Here is a 21,412-nt window from a genome sequence, read left to right as displayed (position 1 = left end):
AGTTGTTACAAAATGCTGTGCTTCCTTTGTATTTGATAATTTATAACACAGGCAAACATCAGACAGTTTTTACTCCTACTGAATAGCTGCTTATTTTTTATTTTACTTCATCTCAGAATTAAGATTAAGAATAAATTGCATTCCAACCCTGTTGTTCAGATATGAGATTTACTGTCAGCTTTATTCTATAATATTCTTAGCATTCAGTATTATGAATCTCCTGTGCAATTATTCATTTGTTGTTTTTTCATTCTAGGTAACAGATATGATGCAAAAAGCATTATTTGATTTTTTAAAACATAGATTCGAAGGGCGGTAAGTACTTTGCAATGCAAATATACTTCGGGTTTCATTTGGGTATTACCAGGTTTTTAAGAAATAATAACTTTGGACAAAATTAGAAATGACAACTCATTCCTTGATCAGTGGACTATAACTGTGGATTGGAAGTTTCCTTGACAGAGCATGCAGACGTTGTGTTGAAGTGGGAAGTGTTCTGGGGCATATATTTGTTGAGAGTGGAAAAAAGGATGTCTTCTTCTTGATGACTGTGACATTCACACTCCAAATTGCTAGATATTTATCTACAGATTAAAAAGTGATTTTAAATATTTTTCAAGTGATATCTCATCAATGCTTCCCAGGTTTTGAGCAAACTGGCAAGACCCACGGTTCCTCCTCAGCTCTACTTCCTCACTTGGCATCCAACTTGGAAAGAGTGATATGAGATTCAGACTATCTGGTGTATGGGATAGTCAAACTTTTGATTCCCTAAGATAGGAGCTTGGTGTGACAGCAGTTCTGGGCTCTGTAGTGGGAAGTTTCAAAAGGAGTGGGATGAGGGGGTGGGACAGTGCCCTACCTCGCTGAAATCAGGTCACTCTTGGCAGCACACCGGCTGCACTCCCTGGGTTCTGATCCGAGTAGCTGCAGCACACTTGTCTGTAACACAAGGAATTGTATTTGAGCCTTCAGACATTACAGTGGTACAGATTTCAAATGATATTCTGTCTCTAAAAGCAGTGCCCTGCTCTATAAGTCCAACATGAGAAACCCATGGAGCAGAGACATGAGATGCATTCTCCAGACATGACTATATTGGTATGGATCAAGCTCCAGACTAATATGTCCTAATTGGTTTACATTGTGAGGAAAAATTGTGAAAACAGGAAGATCTTATAATAAAATCTGTAACTTCAAGGCATGTTCTATTTAGTTTGGAAGTGGTCAGATCCATAACACTCTTCTGTGTGTCCTGCTGCTGTCAAAACTTTGAAGAGGAAGCCTGAGGTTTTTTTGTCAATAGCTTCAGTTCTTTAAAACAGCACACATTGTGGTTTAAGCTGGTGGATTTTCTCAGTCAGAATAATGATGTCAATATCTAACCACTTTAGTAATCCCTCTTTATATTAGTCAGGATTGTCAAACCCTGCATAACACACCTTCAGAATTGGAAGTTAACATTTGTTGCAAACAGAAGAAAATTATTACATCTTCATGTCTAAATATTTTAGAAAACGTCAGATCTTCAGTTGTAGATCCAGCTGTGGCATGGTGAATCCACAAATACTACAAACAAAATTTGTGTCTTAGTAGCAGATTTGAAGAATCCCAAACTTCAGTAGCTACTGGAATCATTACTTAAGGTCCTGAACAAATTTGCACCAGAGATTCTCAGTTTCATGCTACTGCTTTGAGCTGCCACACTGTTGTCCCTGCTTTCATTGCAATTGTTTTGCAATATGAATATACACACCCTTTGTTTTGAGGGCAGACTTGGTCTTCCTGATGTGACATTTCTCAAAGACATGAAAATGTCCTCAGAAATAGGGTATAATGTCTTAAAATGAAAAACAGTATTTTTCATAGACAAACAGACTGATAAATCTGGCATTGTTCAGTATATCGTAATTTCATTTTAAAAGGCAAAAATTTACTATTGCCTGTAGGAAGAAAGACTGGCAGAAAAGAATCCAAATCAACACAAAAAAAACAAAAAGCTGTAAGAGTTTGCACTGTCCTTCCATTAGCAAATAAAGAAAACTAGCAAGTATCCCAATATACATGTTTGATTTCATTTTAAGACAAATGTCATTATCTGTAAGGAGCTATGCCAGAAATCACAACCTTTGGTTATGCTTTTAGTTTAAGTTCAATAACCCCTAGATTTCTAAAATTATATTACTAATCAATATTGTGCACATAATTCTGTTTTTTCATATTAACTTCTGGCTCTGTGATATTTTTTAGATAAGTGCATACACATGTTGACTTAATTGGGAAATGGCCTATTGGATTACATTTCAGATGAACAAACAGCATCTGACTGTGCTTGCTAGAAAGGAGCCCTCCCACTTCTTAGCAAATCCATTTCCTCTTTTAAATTGCAAGCAAAATCCTACAAGGAAGAACAAGAGAGTATCATCAGTCTGATTTCACTCTCAGCACTGGAAAAATGTGACCTCTAACCTTATCAGACCACAGAGTTTTAAAACTAACTTAAGGGTGCATTTTGACCCTGTAAAGCAAAATAAACCAAGGTAACTGCTTTCCTAGGAAAAAGAATATGCAGAATGTTATGGAGCAGGTCAGTGCATAAATCTGAAAGTAACCACTTCTTTCTTGGCTCATCTTTTCTCATAAACACAAAACTGAGCCTGCCAGATAGTCAACCTAGGCTTTTCAAGTATGTGCTTCTCTAAGTTCCTATTTTTAGGTGCTAGTATTTCATTGCTAGCATGAATCTTTCTGGAAAATTATAGGTAGGTCTTGCATTCTGTTAGAAAAACACATGCTAGTAACCTGAACAATAAAAAAGCCAAAAAACCCAAATCCAAAACAAACAAAAAACCCATTCAGTTATATTGCTGGACTCATTTCCCTAATAAGCCTTACCTTTACCATTTAATTCTGCATATCCCTACATGCCTTACAGGTATGCTAAAGTAAGCCAGGTTGTCATTCAGTACCATTCAAGAAGTCAGGGAAAGGAGAAACCAGCCTGTTCATACTGGGGATACTGGTGAAATGTCAGACCCTCACCAGACCTGGAGACCCTTCTTCTGCAGCAACCCCTAACCTAATCTTGCCTCCCCTGTCCCCAGGCACGTGTAGGAGGATGACTTATCAGTAGTTATTGTAGCAGTATTAAGTTAGAAAAAGTTTTTTCTCTGTTCACATTGGGTGAAGCATACTGTGCTGCTGAGAACTTGTTTTCCTATAGTCTTAGCCATCTTCTAGTGTTAAACGAGACTTCTCCCCACATCCCTGAAAGATAAATAATGTTCAGTGCTATTTTGCTGTATTTATTTTGCAGTATATCAATTACACGAGTCACAGCAGACATCTCGCTTGCCAAACGCTCAGTATTAAACAATCCCAGTAAGCACGCGATCATAGAACGGTCTAACACGAGATCCAGCCTAGGTAAGTACCTGAAATGATGCTATCTACAAATTGCCTGTGAAGTGTGCTACTCTCATTTCATATGTGTAAGCTAAAAATAGCCTTCTCTCTGCTGTTCCCATAATTCAGAAATCTGTCACTAGAAATAATTTTAAAATCACTGTCAGGTAAACTTCCTATAGTGCTGATTTTGGTTTATTCTGTTTGTGCTCGATTTTCATGTTTTGCTCTTGGCCTCAGTGGGGAGAGGCAGCAATCCACATAAAATCTGAAGACATGTTCTTCTGGTTAAATACTTGGAATTACATGAGTATTATTGATATTATGCATTATTTTATTAAGATTACTAGTAGTGATAGCTACACAGATTTCATTAATTTTGTATCAGTTTTAACTAATCATAAGGTTGGTACAAAAATAGGAAGGATGCAAAAAGAGATGTTTTTAAAAAACTATACAGCTACATTCATAGCCTAAATATCTGTCATCTTGCATGAGTCTTTTTGTGCTGAAGCTTGTCCAGTTGTATCAACAATTAAACATTTATTACCCAGAAACAAAAAGAAGCTTAGCTGGGAAGTTTGTAATTAAATGTAACCATTTACAGTACAGGTGGCTGCACTGGAGCTTCCCATCACAAGGTGTCCATAGAATTAGGAGGAAAAGATGATAATTTTGGAGTCTTAATTCCTGACTGACTTTGCCTTTCCTCTAGAGTGAGATGTATGCAGGACTCTGCTGCTGTCACTGGTGCATTCCCTGTGTAGAGACACCTGGAAATAGCCAAGAGGTCTATGGAAAGGTTCCCTGTCCATGGCAGGGGGCTGGAGCTAGATGACCTTTAAGGTCCCTTCCAGTACAAACCATTCTGTGATTCTAAGATGAATCCTGCCAGGAGTCTACATCTACATACTTGTGTAAGGCTTGAATGAGATACGAGACAAAATCCCATAATAAATCCTGCGCAATTCCCCCATCAAATACCCAAAAAAAGGGGAACTTGCCACATGTTTCTGCCTTTACAGAGGTGCAGGTTCCTCTTATGTTCCTAAACATAAAGTTGAGAGAGATTGGTTTCCTCTGAACACACCATTGCATCTTGAAAAATTGCAAATTTTGTGTAACAAGAAAATAGTTTCATTCATTCTATTAAGTAAGTTCTTATCAGTTTTGCAACAAAAATTTTCCAGCAATACCTGAACTGTGACTGAATTTTTAACACTTGCCTAATATAGTAGTACTTTTTAGAATAAGCTTCTCCACCTTAAAAATTTTGACTTATCTTTCTTGAAATTTGTTTCATAAAACCTTTGTTTTCAGCTATATGGAAAGCTGTGAATTTTTGCTTGAAAATAGTCTATAGCTTCCAAGTGAGTCACCTATCACCAAATTCTGTACAGGAAAAAATCAAAAAAAATTAAATGCTGCCCAATCTTGTACACCTTTATCTCATGTAGAACTGTACTTGAGATAAATGCTCTCTTCTGAGAGCATCAACATTTTTTCTTTGTGTCAAGGTACTTCTTTAGATGGAGGTATTTAAAATGGGAGTTCTGACAGAACCTCATGTTGGGACACCCAAAAGATGACAATGTTTATATGCAAATATGTGGATAGATAGGTAGATGTATCTCTCTAGTTTTTGTAGCAGGCCTGTTATTAACTAACATTTCCTGCTACATATCAGGTTTTCAGTTGCGTGTAATTGTTCTAAAAATTAAGTGGTTTATAAAATAACTTTGAAGACCTTTGACCAGAGCAACTGGGTCATTCTAGCATAAAGTTAGGGAAAATTTAATTTTTCATGCTAAAATATTCTCAAACCCTTTTAATTCTGAAGTTGTAATACTTCCATTGTTCTAGTAGTCTAGCAAGGTTTTGAAATTTGGTAGTGAAGTGAATAAAATTTCAGTTACATATTTCTGGCCAATTTTATAAAACTAATGAGAAAACTTGACCAAATTATTAGCAGTTGCTATTAACACATGCCAAGTTTTGCATCTAAATAGTTTGAAGACTCAGATTTCCTTGGCAAGGTCCAGCAATGATGCTGAGCAGAACCTGCTCCCAGCAGACTGAGTTAGGGCAGCCAAGAAGCACTGAGGTGAAAAGATGCTCATCTTTCAATTTGCAGTCCCTCCTTTGCTGTGCAGCATGGAGAATGGAATAAAAAGTCATCTACTTGAAAATGTTCACCTGGAGGAATAGATGGCTGGCCAGGCTAAGGCAGGAAGGCAAGTAGTGAAAATTCATTATGGAAAAGGTTGGACTTACAGAGAAGAAGTTGGGTTAGTCAAACTCACTGATAAAGCACCTCCAGGTCAGTGCTCCAGGCATGGGATAAACCATGGGAGGACAGGAATCAGACAGGAAGTCAGGGAGGGAAGTGATGTGGCAGCAGTGTTGGGAGGAAAACTGAGATAAAGTAAAATAAGCTGGAGTCAGAAAACGTAACTGCTTTTGTAAGACAGTGGAAAACCCTTGCAGAAGGCAAAAGAAAAAAAGTACAAGGCATGTTACAGCCTGTTTCCTTGCCTATCTGCAATGTACCTCAAGGCAGAAATAAGAGTCAGGATCACAAAACATCATTGTAGTCTGCTGGTAGGTGACAACACACCACTGCTGTGAGTATTTAGTTGGCTGAAGTAGAAGAGGTGAGTGGTAATATCACTATATATATAGCACTATATAGTGGAGGTTTTTTTCCAGTTTGTGTGAAGAATTTGCTATAAATCAACAAAATATCCTATTAAAAGAATATTATTCGTTTTACAAATTCAAACAGTGCAAAATAAAGGTCAGGAAGTGATAATAAGAAGGCTTACTGTGCAGAATTTTAGTATCTTTAGGTTATGTATGCTGTGATCCAGTCTTTGATCAAATATTTACAGACTACCTTTCCACCGGTCCTCTGCCTTAATATGCTTGAAAAATGTATAAAACAGTGTGGGAAATTGGATGCAGTGCAATTGCCCCAGTGTAGTAGTGGCTTTTGCTGCTTCTGACACAGAAATGCTGTACAGTACTGGATTAGTTATTTACAGACTTTATGAAGATGGCTATTCTTTCCCAGGGTTTCTTGTATGCTTCAGGCATCTTCTGTAGAAAGACTGAGTGTTGAAGCTGAAACAGAAGTTCAAGCTTTGGACCTGTCAAATAATAGTGTGTGCCATCAAAATCAGCATGTTGCATGGTAATGCACTGACTTGGAGAAGGGGGATGGAAAGCAGGCAGTCCTTTATGTAGTACTGGAACTCCTGCTGGGAGCTTGTAAAATATCAGCCTTGTGGATCCTCATTCCCCAGAAGTTCTCTTATTTTAGGCTCTACTCTTTGCAGACATTTAACTGGGGAAGTATTCTTTTCATTCCCAGCCTAGCTCAAAGAATTTTTTCCTTCACTCAGATCAGTACTGATAGTCTGTACTGACAGTCTGTACTGACAGTACAAAGCAGCATCAGGAATGTCCTGAGTCTTAGTACTGACTTCTAAAAGAAGCTTCAAGGTTATGTTCCATTTTGGAAAAAAGAATCCCCAGGAATGAGGATTTCCTGCATTTCTATTCTGAATATAAATTTTACTGGTAATTACTCTGAAGAATCAGACATTTCTGAAAATTAACCCTCCAGAATTATTCATAACTTGTGATTATTCTTTGTAATTCAATTTTCTCTTTGGAATATATTAGTAATTCTAGCTTCTCACCTAACTGGGATGTTTCAAAGAGAAAAATATTTTTTTTTGCATATGCCACTAAAGTAAGCTCCACAAAATAGCCCATAAATATTTTATGCATTCTGTTTTCAGAGAAAGATTAGAGCCATGTGTTCTAAATGAGATGTGAAACACGTATTTGACAATGAAGAGAAAGTAAATTATTTAATGGCTTCGTATCAGTTGACAGCGTATGGAGCTGCATACTGAATGAGACAGCAGCCCTAAAAGAACAGCTAAATTGTATGTTCCTGAATATGCTCTCTTAAAATACAGATCGCAAAAGATTTGGTTTAGGGGAGCTATTTTGGCATTTCATAATTTATTAGCATTAGCTTTGCAGCCAATAGTATTCTCCACTACCACAAGTTTTATAGATATATAATTAAATCTGGACTCAGATCACATCAGTTCTTTTCTAGTATCTGTTGCAGGTCTTCACAGAGTCCTGGAAAAGGATTTTTTTTCTCTACCTACATTTTCCCTTCTATAAAATGAAAATAATAGGGTAGTTTCCCTAAATCACTGGGGGGGGGCAAAGAAAAAATCCCTTTAATTTCAGCAAATACTAAATTCTAAATTTGTGCTGGATATTCTTGTTGCTTTGTTTGTTTGTTTATTGGTTTGTTTTTGTCCAGACTATCTATAATTACTTAGTTCTGGTCTAGGTATTTAAAACTGGTATTTATGACAAAATTTTTGTTCTTGTTAAGGAAAAACAGTATTTGTTTTGGTTGTTTTAGTTTGCTCTGAAAGGGCTTCCTGACTGCACAAATATGAGATGTGGGGAGATTGGTTGCTCTCTTCTCCTTGAACAGTCATTGGCACGTGGACAGAGATCTGTGTGATTAATTCCTACATCTGGTACAATTTAAAAATTCCTTTATGAATATATACATACATATTTGCTATATATATATATATATATATGTGTATATATATATATATATATATATAGCAAATATAGCTCCCCAGAACTGCTTTTTTTAAACTAAATCCCTCCTTCCTTCCAGATTTTTTACTCATCCAACTTTGTGTAGCCAGGCCACTGATGTACCCTTCACTTATGATCACGTTTGTGAGCAGCAGTTGTAACTGCAGCAGAGAAGGCTATTTCTTAGACTTCTGAAAATACTTTGTTGGTTTCTATTATTTTAATAATTGTTTCATCAATTACTTAAGGTAGTAAAAAGGTTCTGTTCTTGATATATTAATATCAAATACTTTTCTCTGGGAAATAAATGTACCTCTTTTTGAGAACTCGTACCTTATCACCCAATACAGGTCTGCATTGTTGTACATAGCACATAAAACAGTGAAGTGAGCACCATTCTTTGGAATGATTTAATAGACAAACCAGAATTAATTTCAAAGAGACATACACCAACAATGTGATAATCTGAAATAGGAATAGCCACAAATAACTGGATTTACAGGATTATAAGGGAGTCTCAATCAGCTTATAATGCTACACACACCTATCGACTGACAGTTTGCTTTTGTAATGGAATCAGTTAAAAATAGACTTGGGATTTGACTTATTGGAAACCAATGCTGCCACTGAATATTCAGTATAAAATTAATGTTCTTGAGAACTTTTTTAAAATAGTATCTAGCTCATAAGGTTTTGGGTAGATAGTACAGTCTTGTTTCTATCTGTCCCAGTTTGAAACTGGACACTGTAATTAAGCTTGTTTTGATGTAAAGAGAAATGTTTGCTTGTCAATACTGCTACATGTTTTAACACGCGAGATGTTTGAACTAAATTGAAGGAAAAGGTAAATTTCTCTAAAAGCCTAGAAGAAATCTGCAATTTTGAACAGATTTTTTCTCCAAGAATGTAGAGTATGTGGTTAAATCTTATTCATCTGAAAATCAGCCCCAATTCGCTTAGTTAATTCTTTATATGGATGCAAGCCATTTGCAGAAACTGAACCAGCTTTGTGCTTCTGCTGCGTTTCTTTGTCAAAAGAGCCCAAACCTTTTTCTGTGTATGTTACATTTGTTATAACCTTGCCTCATGCTGTATGCTTTGTATAAAACCTGATTGTGTTGGCTTTTTCCATTCTTTGCTTCATTAATGCTCTCCCTTTCCAGATGTTTTAGGTATGTATACAAGCTTGCAAATTACTTTTCCTGCTGTTTTGTGTTCAGTGCTTTATTGTACCTGACAGAACCATCGTGTGTTTCTCGCATCTGGCTCACTGACAGACAAAAGCCAATCCTGTACTGTGTTGCTAAGTCTTTGTTTTAGAAAAACTTGCTGGTTTTCCTTATTTATTTTCAAGTAATTCTAAACATAAAGTTGACATTGACAAGTAAACACTACAGATTAGGTATTATTGTGTATTTCTGAGATGTGTGCAGCTAATCTGCGTGCTCTAACACAGACGTGTGACCGTGTTTGTAAAACGTGTCATTGTCTTTATGGAAAATTGATTGCCACCACGTGCCTGGGAGTGTTTATTTGCTTTCCATGTGCATATGCAGTAACCTGTCAGGCATTACATGCCTGTTTGCATGTGCAATTGAGCACCTACCTTTGGAAGGCTTTCTCTAAAAAGTGTATAGCGCTTCCATTCACATCATTAGGTTGATAACCATAAAGTTTTGTCTTCTGAAAATGAAATATAAATGCTTGAAGAGATAGTTGTGGATTAGCTGTGCGAATTTCAGCCCTGTGGATTTTTTTTTCCCTTGATATTTGTGTGAGAAGGCAATTGAATGCTTGAAACTATGGTAACAATTTATTTATTAAATAGATACAAATGTGTGTGTATATATATATATATATATATATATATATACGCACACACTTAAATACTGTTTATTTTATACTATATATATATGATATTACTATGTAGTCTCCATGTCTGGTAATTTAATGACAATTGTGCTATAGGATAAGTTTCCATTAAAGGCTTCCTCAACTATAAATCAAAGATAAATTTAAAAGAGTGCTAGCTAGGCCTCATAAAAATCCTTCATTTCTTACAGAGGCCAAGGAAAAGGAATGCAAACTTTGGACCTAACCAAGAGTGCATTTCCTTCCCAAACACTCAGAGATCTAATATAGTTCAAAGAAAATAAAGGAGATGTTCAATGTGTTATGGAAAATCCTGATTGTTCCTTTATAATTTTATATTCAAGATAGCTGTGACCATAACTATATATCAAGATAACAAATGCCCATAACTCTCACTCTCAAATGTTAAATATGTTAACCTGGTAAACCTGAACCTGCCTTGAACCAGATGCAGTAAAACAGCAGCTAAGAGCTTTTGGGTTTTCATGAGGATGTAGCTATCCTTCTTTTTGCCCACAAATGGGGAAAGAGTAGCATGAATTTAGTGAACCTGTTATAATTTATCAATCTGACATGTCCCAAAATATTCTTTTATGCTGCTGAGATAGTATTTTCTTGACATCTAAGGTCAGACTTTCCCTTATGAATTCTTTAGGTAGTTGTGTATTGGAAGTTTGTTACTAACTTTCCAATATTCTAACTTGCAAATAAGGTTTTGATACAGTATAGGCAAAGCATTTGAATGAAATTTCCTGAGTGTTTTTAAAGGGTATATGGAGGAAAAAAAATTCTTGATTTCTGTAAATTAGAAATAACTCTTAGCAAATTTTTCTTATATTTTCTCATTCTACTATGCAGAAATATGTGTGATTGATAATTACATTGAAACAAAACATGTGCTTGAAACAAAGTAGTGTAGCAATGTGTTAGAATAATTTCTAAGGTTATGGAGATCTGTGGATACTTATGGATACTTGGATAGGTGAATAATATATTTTTAGCTAGTTAGATGTTTGTTTAATAGTACAGTTTGCATCCCTTAAAGCTATTCATACTGTAGGTTAAATGGATCCAGGTTTTTTTCTTTCTCCTGGCTGGTGGAACTGATTAAAGTTGGTGTCTGTGTCCCCATTTTAGCCAAGACTAAAAGTTTGCATTATTCAACCAGAGCTCAAGTCTGAGTTCAGTTCTGTTCCCTGCTAAGAGAGGCATGGACTCATCATTCCCATCACCATGACAGGGCTATGATCACCTTTACGATGGCTGTTGGTTGGTCCTGCTGAGTCTTACGCACTTTGCATAATAAATTAAACTTTCCCTGGAGAAGGAACTGGAATCCATGTGTTTCGCCTCCCACTCTGAGCATCAGGCTGCAGAGTCAGTATCTCTCCCACTCAGTGAATGCGCAAATGTTTGGTGAGTGGCACACTGTCAGCAGGAGGGGTTAAATAGCCAGGGATGGAGTAGTTCCACATCCTGTCTGTGAGAAAGGCTGAACATTTTTATTTATGTTTGTTCTGATAAAAACCAACAGAGCAAGGGAACGCTTACTTGGTGCCTATGTAGGGACTGGATTTGTAAAAACTATAGCATTGAGTAATGAGGCATAATGCAAAAATACCCAAGTTATTGCCAGCCTGACAGATGATATCCATTCTGAACTATGCAGAGATGCTTGATCCCCTGGACAAATAAATATTAGACTGCTTCTTTGCTCAGTTTTCCTATTGCAATTACTACTTAACAGAGTGTGAGGGAGCCTGATGGTAGGAGCAGTGCTGTGCTTCTGCATGGCACCTTCTGAAGCTGCTGTAGTTCTTCATGGCACAGTCATTTCAGTCCACCCTTGTGCAGCACTCAGCCACTTGTGTTACTGCTGCAATCTGCTGCTTTCAGTCTTTTCCATTTATAGGCCATTAAAATTTACTTCCAGTTTAAACTTGGCATGAGAAGCATCATTCCATGAATGCTATTGTTTTGCTAGCCCAGAGAAATGAGGCAGGAAGTAGACATCTTTATGTGCCATTTAGTATTTTTAAATGACACTATCCGTTTTATATTTTCACATAATTACAGTGCTGCATTTCAGGAGATGTTAGTCCATTATAAATAGATCTTGGTTTTGTTGAGGTTTCCAAACATGACACTGTTTCTGTCAATACCACTTGGACGTGTGTGTACATTAAAAGCCATCTGAATTCTGCCTAAACTCAGCCTCAGCAGGCAGGAGGAGGAAAACCCTGCGTTCCTGCAGCACCTCACCCCACAGTTCCCCTTCAGCAGAGCCCAGACAGGAGCTCCAGGCAGAGCAGCAGACATGCTTCTCTCCTTTCTGCCTTATCCCTTGCAAGAGCCCCATCTGTTAGGCATGAGTAACACATGCAGCCACTTTTCCTGGAAAATATTGTCATCCTCCCACTCCCACCCTCCCCTTTTTACGTAACAAGCTTGTGGCTAAGCTATTTGGTGGAGGCCAGGGAAATCTAAGTATATTTGCAAAACTACATTTAGGTTAGACATTTGATTGAAACACCTGCAATCTAGGCATCTTTTGACCAGTTGCCTGAGGGCTAAACTAAAACATTTATTCCCTCTTGCTTATGTTTTTCAAGATTTTTTTTGCTTCTTAGCTGGATATGCAGGAGCAGAGGCACAAAGCATTCTGCTCCCCAGCACTGGAACACCCCGTGGTGAGAGGTGGGTCGTGGAATCCTGCCTGGAGACTGGGGGACTGAACCTCCCTGCCTGGGGAAGCACTGGAGACTGCCCAGCCCAAGCCCCTGCTGGCTCCCTGCCTGCCCAGAGCAGCATTGCTGCTCCAGGGGTGGAAAGAGGAGGGTGAAAAGAGGCCAAACACATATATACCTGTGGAGTTTCTTCTTAGCTTCCTCTGCTGTGCTCAAACCCCTTGTAGCTTATTGGATCACCCTGGTAGTGTCTTGGCCTTGTTGCTTTGTTTCCCGGGAGCACAGATCCCTGGAGCAGCCCAGGATAGCCTGCTGCGCCCTGCATTCTGCTTACAGCAGCACCCCATGGAGACACTGGTGATTTTTCACTCAATATGAAGCATGTGTATGCACACACATGCTCACAAATGAAAATTTAAAATTTTAATTCTGCCAGTCAAGCTTATGATTTTGTTATTAGTGGCTGGTGCAGGCACAGGTCAACAATTATCACTTCTTTTTTTTTTTCTTTTTAAGTTTTCTTGGATTTCAGATATGACCTTTACTCATTTCTAGCAGGTTTGCGGGGTTTTGTTTGTTTGTTTGTTTTTTGGTTTTTTTTGTGCAAGACCTTCTTGGTGGTTTTAAGGCACTGGGATAAAAACTACATTTTTTTTATCTTTCTCCTTTGTTACGGAAATCCAGATGTTGCCTTAAACTTCTCATTAATTATAGTAATGGAATTTAGTGGTTAATTATTTTTAAGTAATTATGTTTGTATAAAATGATTAGCATAAAATATGATGGCTACAGATAGCTGTTCTCCTTAATTTATATAATTATTTCAAAGATGTTGCTAAGATGTTGCTAATCATTTTCTATTGCATAGATTGACAGAGTTGTGTTCTTTCATTCCATATGTCTGTAATATCAGCAGCCCTGTTTAAAAAAAATATGTTTTGTCTCTGTCCCTGTTGCAGTTGAAATCATAATTTACCGATCTGTTTCAATGAACAAACAGAGCCACCTTGTCTCCACAGACAGGAGACAAGGTCAAATTTAATAGGCTATAAAAGTCATCCTGTGCCCAGTTGAGAGTATGTGAATTTCACTGCTCTTTGTGAAGATCAAAATTTCTTTGCTGCCTCTAAGCAGCAGCTTGTGCTTCACTTGGGCCTTTGCAGGCCAGATGCATGTCCATTGTGCATCTCATCCCTCTCATGGAACTGCTATTTCATCAGGGTCTTGCTGAAACAAATTGCTGACGTAGCCACTGCTCTGTCAAGCTGTGTCCTGGTGTCTCCTGGCTGCCACGGATGAGCCCAGGTTTGCAGGAGGGTTGTTTCTCCAGCTGTGTATCACTGAGATTGTTCCTGTCCCATAGCATTACATCAGTGGCCCTAAGTTCCACCACAGTTCATCATGCCAGTAGTGAATTGACAGAGTTAAAGTGTTGTTGTATCCTTGCCTGTATTTTAGGTGAGATTATTGTAGTGAACTGGGAAAGATTTTTTTTCTTGGAATTCACTTGTGAAGTCCAATTGGTGTAAAGAATAATTATCTGCACCCATAATGGGATAAGTGATTTACTTGTCCTCTCATTGCACAGAATTTCTATTCAAGGCATAGTAGTGATATTGATAATTAATATTTGGAAGTAAGTTTAAATGTGCTATATTTAAAATTCTCTGGGAGATGTATACTTACTGTTTCTTAGAGCTGACTCCTTATTGTATGGAATAAATAGTTGAGTGCTCCTGTAATTTAAAATATGTTCACTTTCTGGTTACAAAGGAGACCATATTAAATAGATTGTAAGGGTCACTTTAAAATTTGGTAGTTGATTTCTGGGTTTAAGTGTTGTAGCTGGGTTGTCTGCATTTCATAATGATCATCACAGTAATTGTAATTATTTTTATGCCTTTCATTATGATTGGCAAATAGAATTTATTGGAGTTTAGTGATATAACTTCACTCTTATGCCTCTCCAGTACATAAGAAGGGACATTATTATAAATAGATGGTATTCATGGAGGTGGAAACATTGCAAAGCTATTACTGTGCTGCTTTGAAGAAACCCTACTGTCACTGTTCTCAGCTCCCTATTTTAACTACCAGTGACATTTGTGTTACTATCCCCACATGACTTTTTGAGTTATTTGCTTACTTTGGGCAAAAGTTTGAGAGATAATTCATGTTGAATATCTTGTTGTGGAGGAATTTTTACAGGTAGAGAATTTGGTTTTTGAGATATTGCTAAAGAAAAATGAAAACCAAAGCAGTAGTAGTGGATAAAGCCTTTGTCATCTAAAAAGAGAAGCTCATATTATTTAATTGCAACAATCTTGTAAGTTGGAATTCAAACAAGATTTCAAGCAAAGTGAAAGTTTTTCCAGAAGCTGAAGAAGTACTCTAAGGAGCAGGAGATCAGAACCTCTTCAGTTATCCCTGTGGCATTTTCCCATCCATTCCTGACTGAAGAGGTAGAGGCTCATGTATTCATTCACCAGTCATGCAGTAGAGTTCCTTAAACTTTTCTCCTATACTCAAGTTAAGAAAAATAGGTACTGAAATACATTTTAATTGGCAAAAAAGATCTCTCTCCATCTTCAGACTCAAGTGGAAACTATTGGTTCATAGGACCATAATTACCTGCAGTTACTGCTGTGGGTGTGTTTCACAATAGAACATACCCTGAGGTAAACTCTGCCCTGGCAGAGGGCATTTCAAAAAGTATAGCAGGAAATCTAGTGCACAGAGATATATTCTCTACTGGCAAAGTGCTGCAAGCAGTGTAGAAAATACTGCTTCCCAGACAAAATTACAATAAATTGGCAGACAGATTTTGCTGGTTATAAATTGTCTTGAACAAGAGTTTTTTAGCAATTTGAAATGGTCTTAATACATTAACTAATATTCTTATACTGACTGAAGTGTTGAGCCTTGTTTGAAATTGCAGGAAAGCATCTAAACTCATCATCAGAACAGTGTGACAAATTATCTCTGATACGTTTATTCTAGTTGTCATTTGAACTTAAATTAGGAATAGATTATTGAGTATCTTCTACTAAAACTCTAAGACAGTGGTATTCAGTAATTTCAGCAGTATCTCTATGCAACAAAGTTGTAGAAAATATAACTGTGAATGTGTCAAGGACCATCAGAACTTCTGTCTTAAAAAATGTGCTCCCAATTCAGACTGCAGTGGGACCACAGTGGTTTTATTGACCAGCAGCAAAGCATGCATCAATGTTTTCCATACCACACCGTGCACATCTCACAGTGTTCACTGCTGTAAAAGACTGATTGTATGTGCTCACCCAAAACTGCACATAATCACAAACAGTTGGAAGTGATCTCTAATTAATCCAAACCAATGTCCACCTCCTCCAATAAAGGATATCATATATTTATTTTCTGATGACCATTTAGATGTTACTTTGTTTATAAAATGACCATAGCAATCGCCTATTGATTTGGAACCAAAATACTAGCTGGGATGCCTTGCTCTCTCAGAAATTTTGCAACCTCTAAAAACCTCTAGTATCTGATTTATTCAGTTGCTAATCTAAGATAGAAAAAATCAATATCATCATATATCTCGAAAGAGACCATTTGATGTAGAAAACTCTCTCTCTAGCCACATCAGATAAGTTGTGTTTTCAAGCAAAAGTTAAGCTTTTGCCAGCATAATAGCTAAGAGGTCAATAATGTAATTTCAGGAAACTCACTATTACATTTTTGGTACCTCTTCTTGACCTTTAAGTCTCTGTTGGTTGTCTTCTAATATTTTCTCTGAATGGGTAGATATCTAATTTAGTTTTGCTTCATGAAGCATGCACAACCTTTAAAGGAAAACCTATATGAATTAATCTTGTCTGGCCCAGTGACTTCTTTTATAGACTTTCATAAATCACCCAGCTTCTCTAATTCCTCTGTGAAATCAGCCAATGTCAAGATTTGAGCAGGAAAATGTGATTTCATTTTAAAGATGATTTTGCTATTATAAGATGTAGTTTTGTTTCATTGGAGAATGAAGACAGTTTCTACACCACTTGTGAAAGCGGATGCAGCCCATCTGTCTTGGAGAGGCTTGCCCTGAAAAGTACTGCCAATCAGACAGGGGCTGAGGAGCTGGGAGCATGACTACCAGAAGAAAAGATTCTTTTCCTCTGGGAAAGTCAGCTTTCCACAGCTCCTGGTATTGTTAGAATACCATAGCATTATTTGGATTATTCAGTTATTTTCTCTTATAAACGTGTTTTACACATAATAGCCAAATTCTTAACATGGTACCATACTGAGGCCAGTAGAACAAAACCTGTTTTCCAGATCTTTGATAAGTTGAAGTAAATGGGAAAACAGTAATTTCTACTGTTACAGTAATCAGTATTTCCTAATGCCTATCTCAGGCACTCCAGCTTGAGCAAGCTGGTTACTGGGTAAGGGTGAAGTCTGAGCTGACACTATTTACATGTAGCAGACTTGTGCCATATTCAGGTTGCTGTTTGATGCAGCAAGTATTCGTGCCCCTTTTTCTTACATTCATGGTCTGGGGTCATGTAAGATGGTGTTACCAGTATCTCTGCATCCTGGAACAGCAGGAATTGGTGAGGCAGAGAGGCAGGCAGTGCCTGCAAGGGCAGCAGAGCAGGGATGAAACACCCTAATTAATGCTGAATTCATTACCCTGCTGTGCCAGGGATGTGCAGGGATAACAATTCCTGCGACCAGAGAAGGAGCAACACACCAGTCTGCTATACTGTCACATTTCTTAAAGCTAATCACCTCTTAGTATTTTCTCTGATTTTCTACTTTGCAGCTGAAGTTCAAAGTGAAATTGAACGGATTTTTGAATTGGCCAGGACACTGCAGTTGGTAGTGCTTGATGCTGATACCATTAACCACCCAGCCCAACTGAGCAAAACCTCTCTGGCTCCCATTATAGTATACGTAAAGATTTCTTCTCCTAAGGTAAATATTTTAGATACCTTCATGTTCTTTCTGGTTTTTGGACTTGTTATTTGTTTGTTTGTTTGTTTGTTTTGGGGGGAGACCTTATGCAGATATTCACATGTCCTCATTTAGGTTCAGAGCTATATATAGTTATTGCTTCCCTTTGGATAGTGAACCATTAATAATCAAAAAAGTATTTGACCTCTAGTATTAACCAAAACCTATTTTGGAAAAGATGCTGTAGCTCCAATGAGTTTTTGCATTGTAATTCCACTTTCAGTATCAATTACATAAGTAGTGGTCATGATTTGTTAAATCAAACTAATATGGAAATGAAAGAATGATTTTCAGTGAATGAGTATCAGACTGATTGCAAAACTTTAACATCTGATAATATACACTTTCACTGTGTGTAAAAAAAATGCACAGACCTTGTGCAAAGGCATTTGAATAAGAAAAAATAATTTGTGGAAAGAGCACTCAGGAAATCAATTTTAAAAATTCAACTTATGATAAAACAAAACCAGAAGCAGCAGAAAAAAGACAGGAGTGGAACTTTTAGTGCTTTGTAAAGGAAAGGAGATATTTGGATGTAAATGAAAATTAGCACATCCTGGATGAAGAAACATGGAAAATGTTCTTGAGGTCATCAAATGAAGAATTTGCTCTGCTCATGTGAGCAATTTCAAATGTAAACATTTTAAGTGGTTATATATGTATATTAAATCTGAGTCTGCTCACTTTTTTTAATGTCTTATTTTTAACAGGTTTTACAGAGGTTGATAAAATCTCGAGGGAAATCTCAGGCCAAACACCTTAATGTTCAGATGGTAGCAGCTGATAAACTGGCACAGTGTCCACCCGTGAGTTACTGTTAATTTATGTCTTGTCTCTGAAAGGTGCCTTTCTTTTCAAGCACGAAGTTAATTACATAATTTTCGGGAATGTTTGCCCTCTTCTGGCCACATTTAACTACTGCTTTTTGCAGAACACCTCCTGAGGTCTCGGGGTTCTGCTTTAGGGTGCAGGGGAAAAAGAGTACTAGTCACAGTCAGTTATTAGGATATGTGCCGGTACAGTCAGTGCTTCAGTAAACGGAACATTTGCTTTACTTGGGGAATTATTGGTTGAAAAATGAACCCTCTTAGTGGCTGTCCTCTATCTCTGGTGGTTTAGAGCTCCTCTGGGGCATCTGTCAACATGGCCCAACAGTGCTAATGTTCTTGGTCAGGGTTTTGCCAAAGAGCTGAGTGCTACTGCATAGCTGACAGCTCTGCAGCTCTTCTTCAGATGTGCAGTGAACCAAATTCTCTCAATTTCCACCTATAAAGTGGAGGTGATGACACCCCAACTGTGTTTTAAACCTGGCATGCATTGCTGCCTGCGTACTCAGCTGCCAAGTGTATGGGTAAAGAACCAGTTCAGTTCCAGATATAATTTGCCATAGTTACAGAGCTGAGTGAAGGGAATGTCTTCATCATTTAAGTTCAAGCTTCTCAGTTAACCAATGCTCAGGTGCTCAGGAAGTCACTGAAGAATGCTGGAGACCTGCATAGGCCCTCAAAGCTGCCTTCTGACCAGGGAGGAAATGGATAAAAGTCACCTCCTAACTTTAGGAGACTAAAATTAGACTGTATGACTAATCTCTTACCTAATATTTGTATGACACTTGGAAACTGAATGATCTGTATTCTTATGGTTGTTAGTCATTGGTCTTAGTTACCTTAGTTTTCTCTTAGTTACTCTACAAGGGGACTGAATCCCTTTATTGATATCCCATTTTTTCAATAGTTAATTGTTCAATATTTATCCCTTCTTTCTATTTATCCCTTCTTTCTGTGTATTGAAGATTTGTTCAAGCTAATTCTTCCTGTCTTCTTTGACTGTGCATTACTATGTGGAAGTCCAAGTGTAATATTAGTGCTAGTTATGATTATCATCTTTTGTATCTACTGCATTCAGAAAAACAAACAAACAAACAAAGAAGGTAAAATATCTTAATACAAGTACTAAAAATGTGGTTCATTTTTGATTAATGGAAAGCATGATCAATGCCTCTAGCTGATCTCCCTTTACCTGGTCATTATTCTCACTAAAACCTTTTCTTTATCAGGAAATGTTTGATGTAATTCTTGATGAGAACCAGCTTGAAGATGCTTGTGAGCACCTTGCTGACTATCTGGAAGCCTACTGGAAGGCCACACATCCACCTAGCAGCAATCCTCCTAACCAGCTTCTCACTCGCACACTTGCAACAGCCACTCTTCCTATTAGCCCGGGTCCAAATATTAATTTACAGGTACAGTTTTTATGCCATCTCTTATTTTTCTTCTGTCAACTTCTTCTCCGTCCAAAGCACAGAGTTAGACTTATTCTAGAATATGCTGCATATGTTTTCCAGCTGTGATAGATTGAGAGCTTTTTCAGCAGACATTCACCCATTTTCAGTATAAAAGGCAAATGCAAGCATGTTACTGTTATTGCTATTGTAGCCATAGTAGCATGTGTTTGTGTATTGACTAGGGGGCTGGTTTTGATTCCAAGGACTAAGCTGGCCTGACTTAAAACATATGTTGATGTGAAATGGAATACTTCAGGTTTTATTGTGCTCAGGACACTGCTGTGCCAGTAATATGTGTACCAGCCACAAGCATTTTTCTAGCTGGCCATGTGTAATCCAACAAGAGAAATAAAGCAAGACTGAGACTGTGCACATTCCAGCCTCTGGTACCTTCCTGACTGATGGGCACACTATGGCTAATAGGTAAATCCTGGCCCCAGAGGCCCTGCATGACAAACTGGGTTATGTACAGGGCAGATCCACAAATGTTTGAGGGAAATCTGTTCCTGTCTTCCCACAAGCTGTAGAGTTATAGAGGTTGAGGATTACTGATTATATTAGTAAAGACTCAAGGTCAAAGTGGCCCTTCCAGTGTTTCCTTTGTTCTTTTATTCATTGGCCATTGCTGTGAAAAGTACAGACTTCCTTCAAGCCAAACCCTTACGTCAAATCCAAGTCCTGCTGCATTGCACGTTGTGCAGAAAGACCTTGAGAGAGGCTCTGTGTTCTGAACAGCGAGAACACTCCAGTGAGCTGGCAAAAGCAGGCTTTATTCCTGCCTCTGCATTGATGTACCTGTTGATATGGGCATAGCATGTCCCCTCTCTTCTCCTTTGACTTTTGGTTTGTAAAAATTTATTGAGATGTTCAGCGTAAGGCAATGCTTTCCTTTGGATGTGTGTTACATGATATAAAATGAAGTGTTTAAACTACTTCACCTCTTCATTATAAGTAGTGAGTGACTCCTTGAGGCTGAGAAGTACACAGAGGAGGATAAAATAGACCTGTCCTAGATCAAATAAAGGCTTACTACATCTAAATTTCTACCTAAACTCAATATATGCCCATAAATTACATACATACGCAAGTTAGAATTCATAACTTTGGATTAAAAAAACACCTCCTTTTAGAAAATCAAAGGAAAAAATACATCTGCACCCAAGTTAAAATGCAAATAGTTGTGCTCTTCTTTTATGGTTTTGCAAAACAAGTTTTTGTGTCAAATAATTTATTTCTCATTAGAAAACCACAGACTTGACAGGTTTGTTCTTTAATAAGAAAAATTTCGTTAGGCATCTTGAAGGGCATCTCCTTCTCTTGCTTTCAAGCACAGTTTCAGGAAAAGAGATTGTAAGCTATAGCTCATTTCTGCCTTTTTTTCTGTCCTCAGAGCTGAAACACCTTGAAAAAATTGTGAGCTGGAAGAATTTCTGAGTATGAAATTCAGTATTGTTGTGTGTGCAGTCTTGCTAGATAAACTTTCTTTGCTTTGTAAACTTCTAAATTATTTTGCTCAAGTTTTTTG

General features: G+C 37.5%; 1 protein-coding gene across 12 annotated transcripts in view; it reads left to right on the top strand.

The window, feature by feature from the left end:
* The window catches only part of CACNB2 (calcium voltage-gated channel auxiliary subunit beta 2), a 245,389-nt gene that overhangs the window by 213,161 nt on the left and 10,816 nt on the right, over positions 1 to 21,412 (top strand). For all 12 annotated transcript variants that reach the window (XM_021540993.4, XM_021540992.4, XM_021540997.4 and 9 more), the window contains 5 exons: positions 257 to 315; positions 3,317 to 3,426; positions 17,413 to 17,564; positions 18,314 to 18,409; positions 19,660 to 19,845. In XM_021540993.4, coding sequence (XP_021396668.1) covers positions 257 to 315; positions 3,317 to 3,426; positions 17,413 to 17,564; positions 18,314 to 18,409; positions 19,660 to 19,845 — 603 coding nt within the window. The remainder of the gene's footprint in view (positions 1 to 256; positions 316 to 3,316; positions 3,427 to 17,412; positions 17,565 to 18,313; positions 18,410 to 19,659; positions 19,846 to 21,412) is intronic.

This window comes from Lonchura striata, chromosome 2, assembly GCF_050655825.1.
Source record: "Lonchura striata isolate lonStrDom1 chromosome 2, ASM5065582v1, whole genome shotgun sequence".
In the NCBI taxonomy this organism is placed as follows: Eukaryota; Metazoa; Chordata; class Aves; order Passeriformes; family Estrildidae; genus Lonchura; species Lonchura striata.
This window is presented reverse-complemented; position numbering and strand designations above follow the sequence as displayed.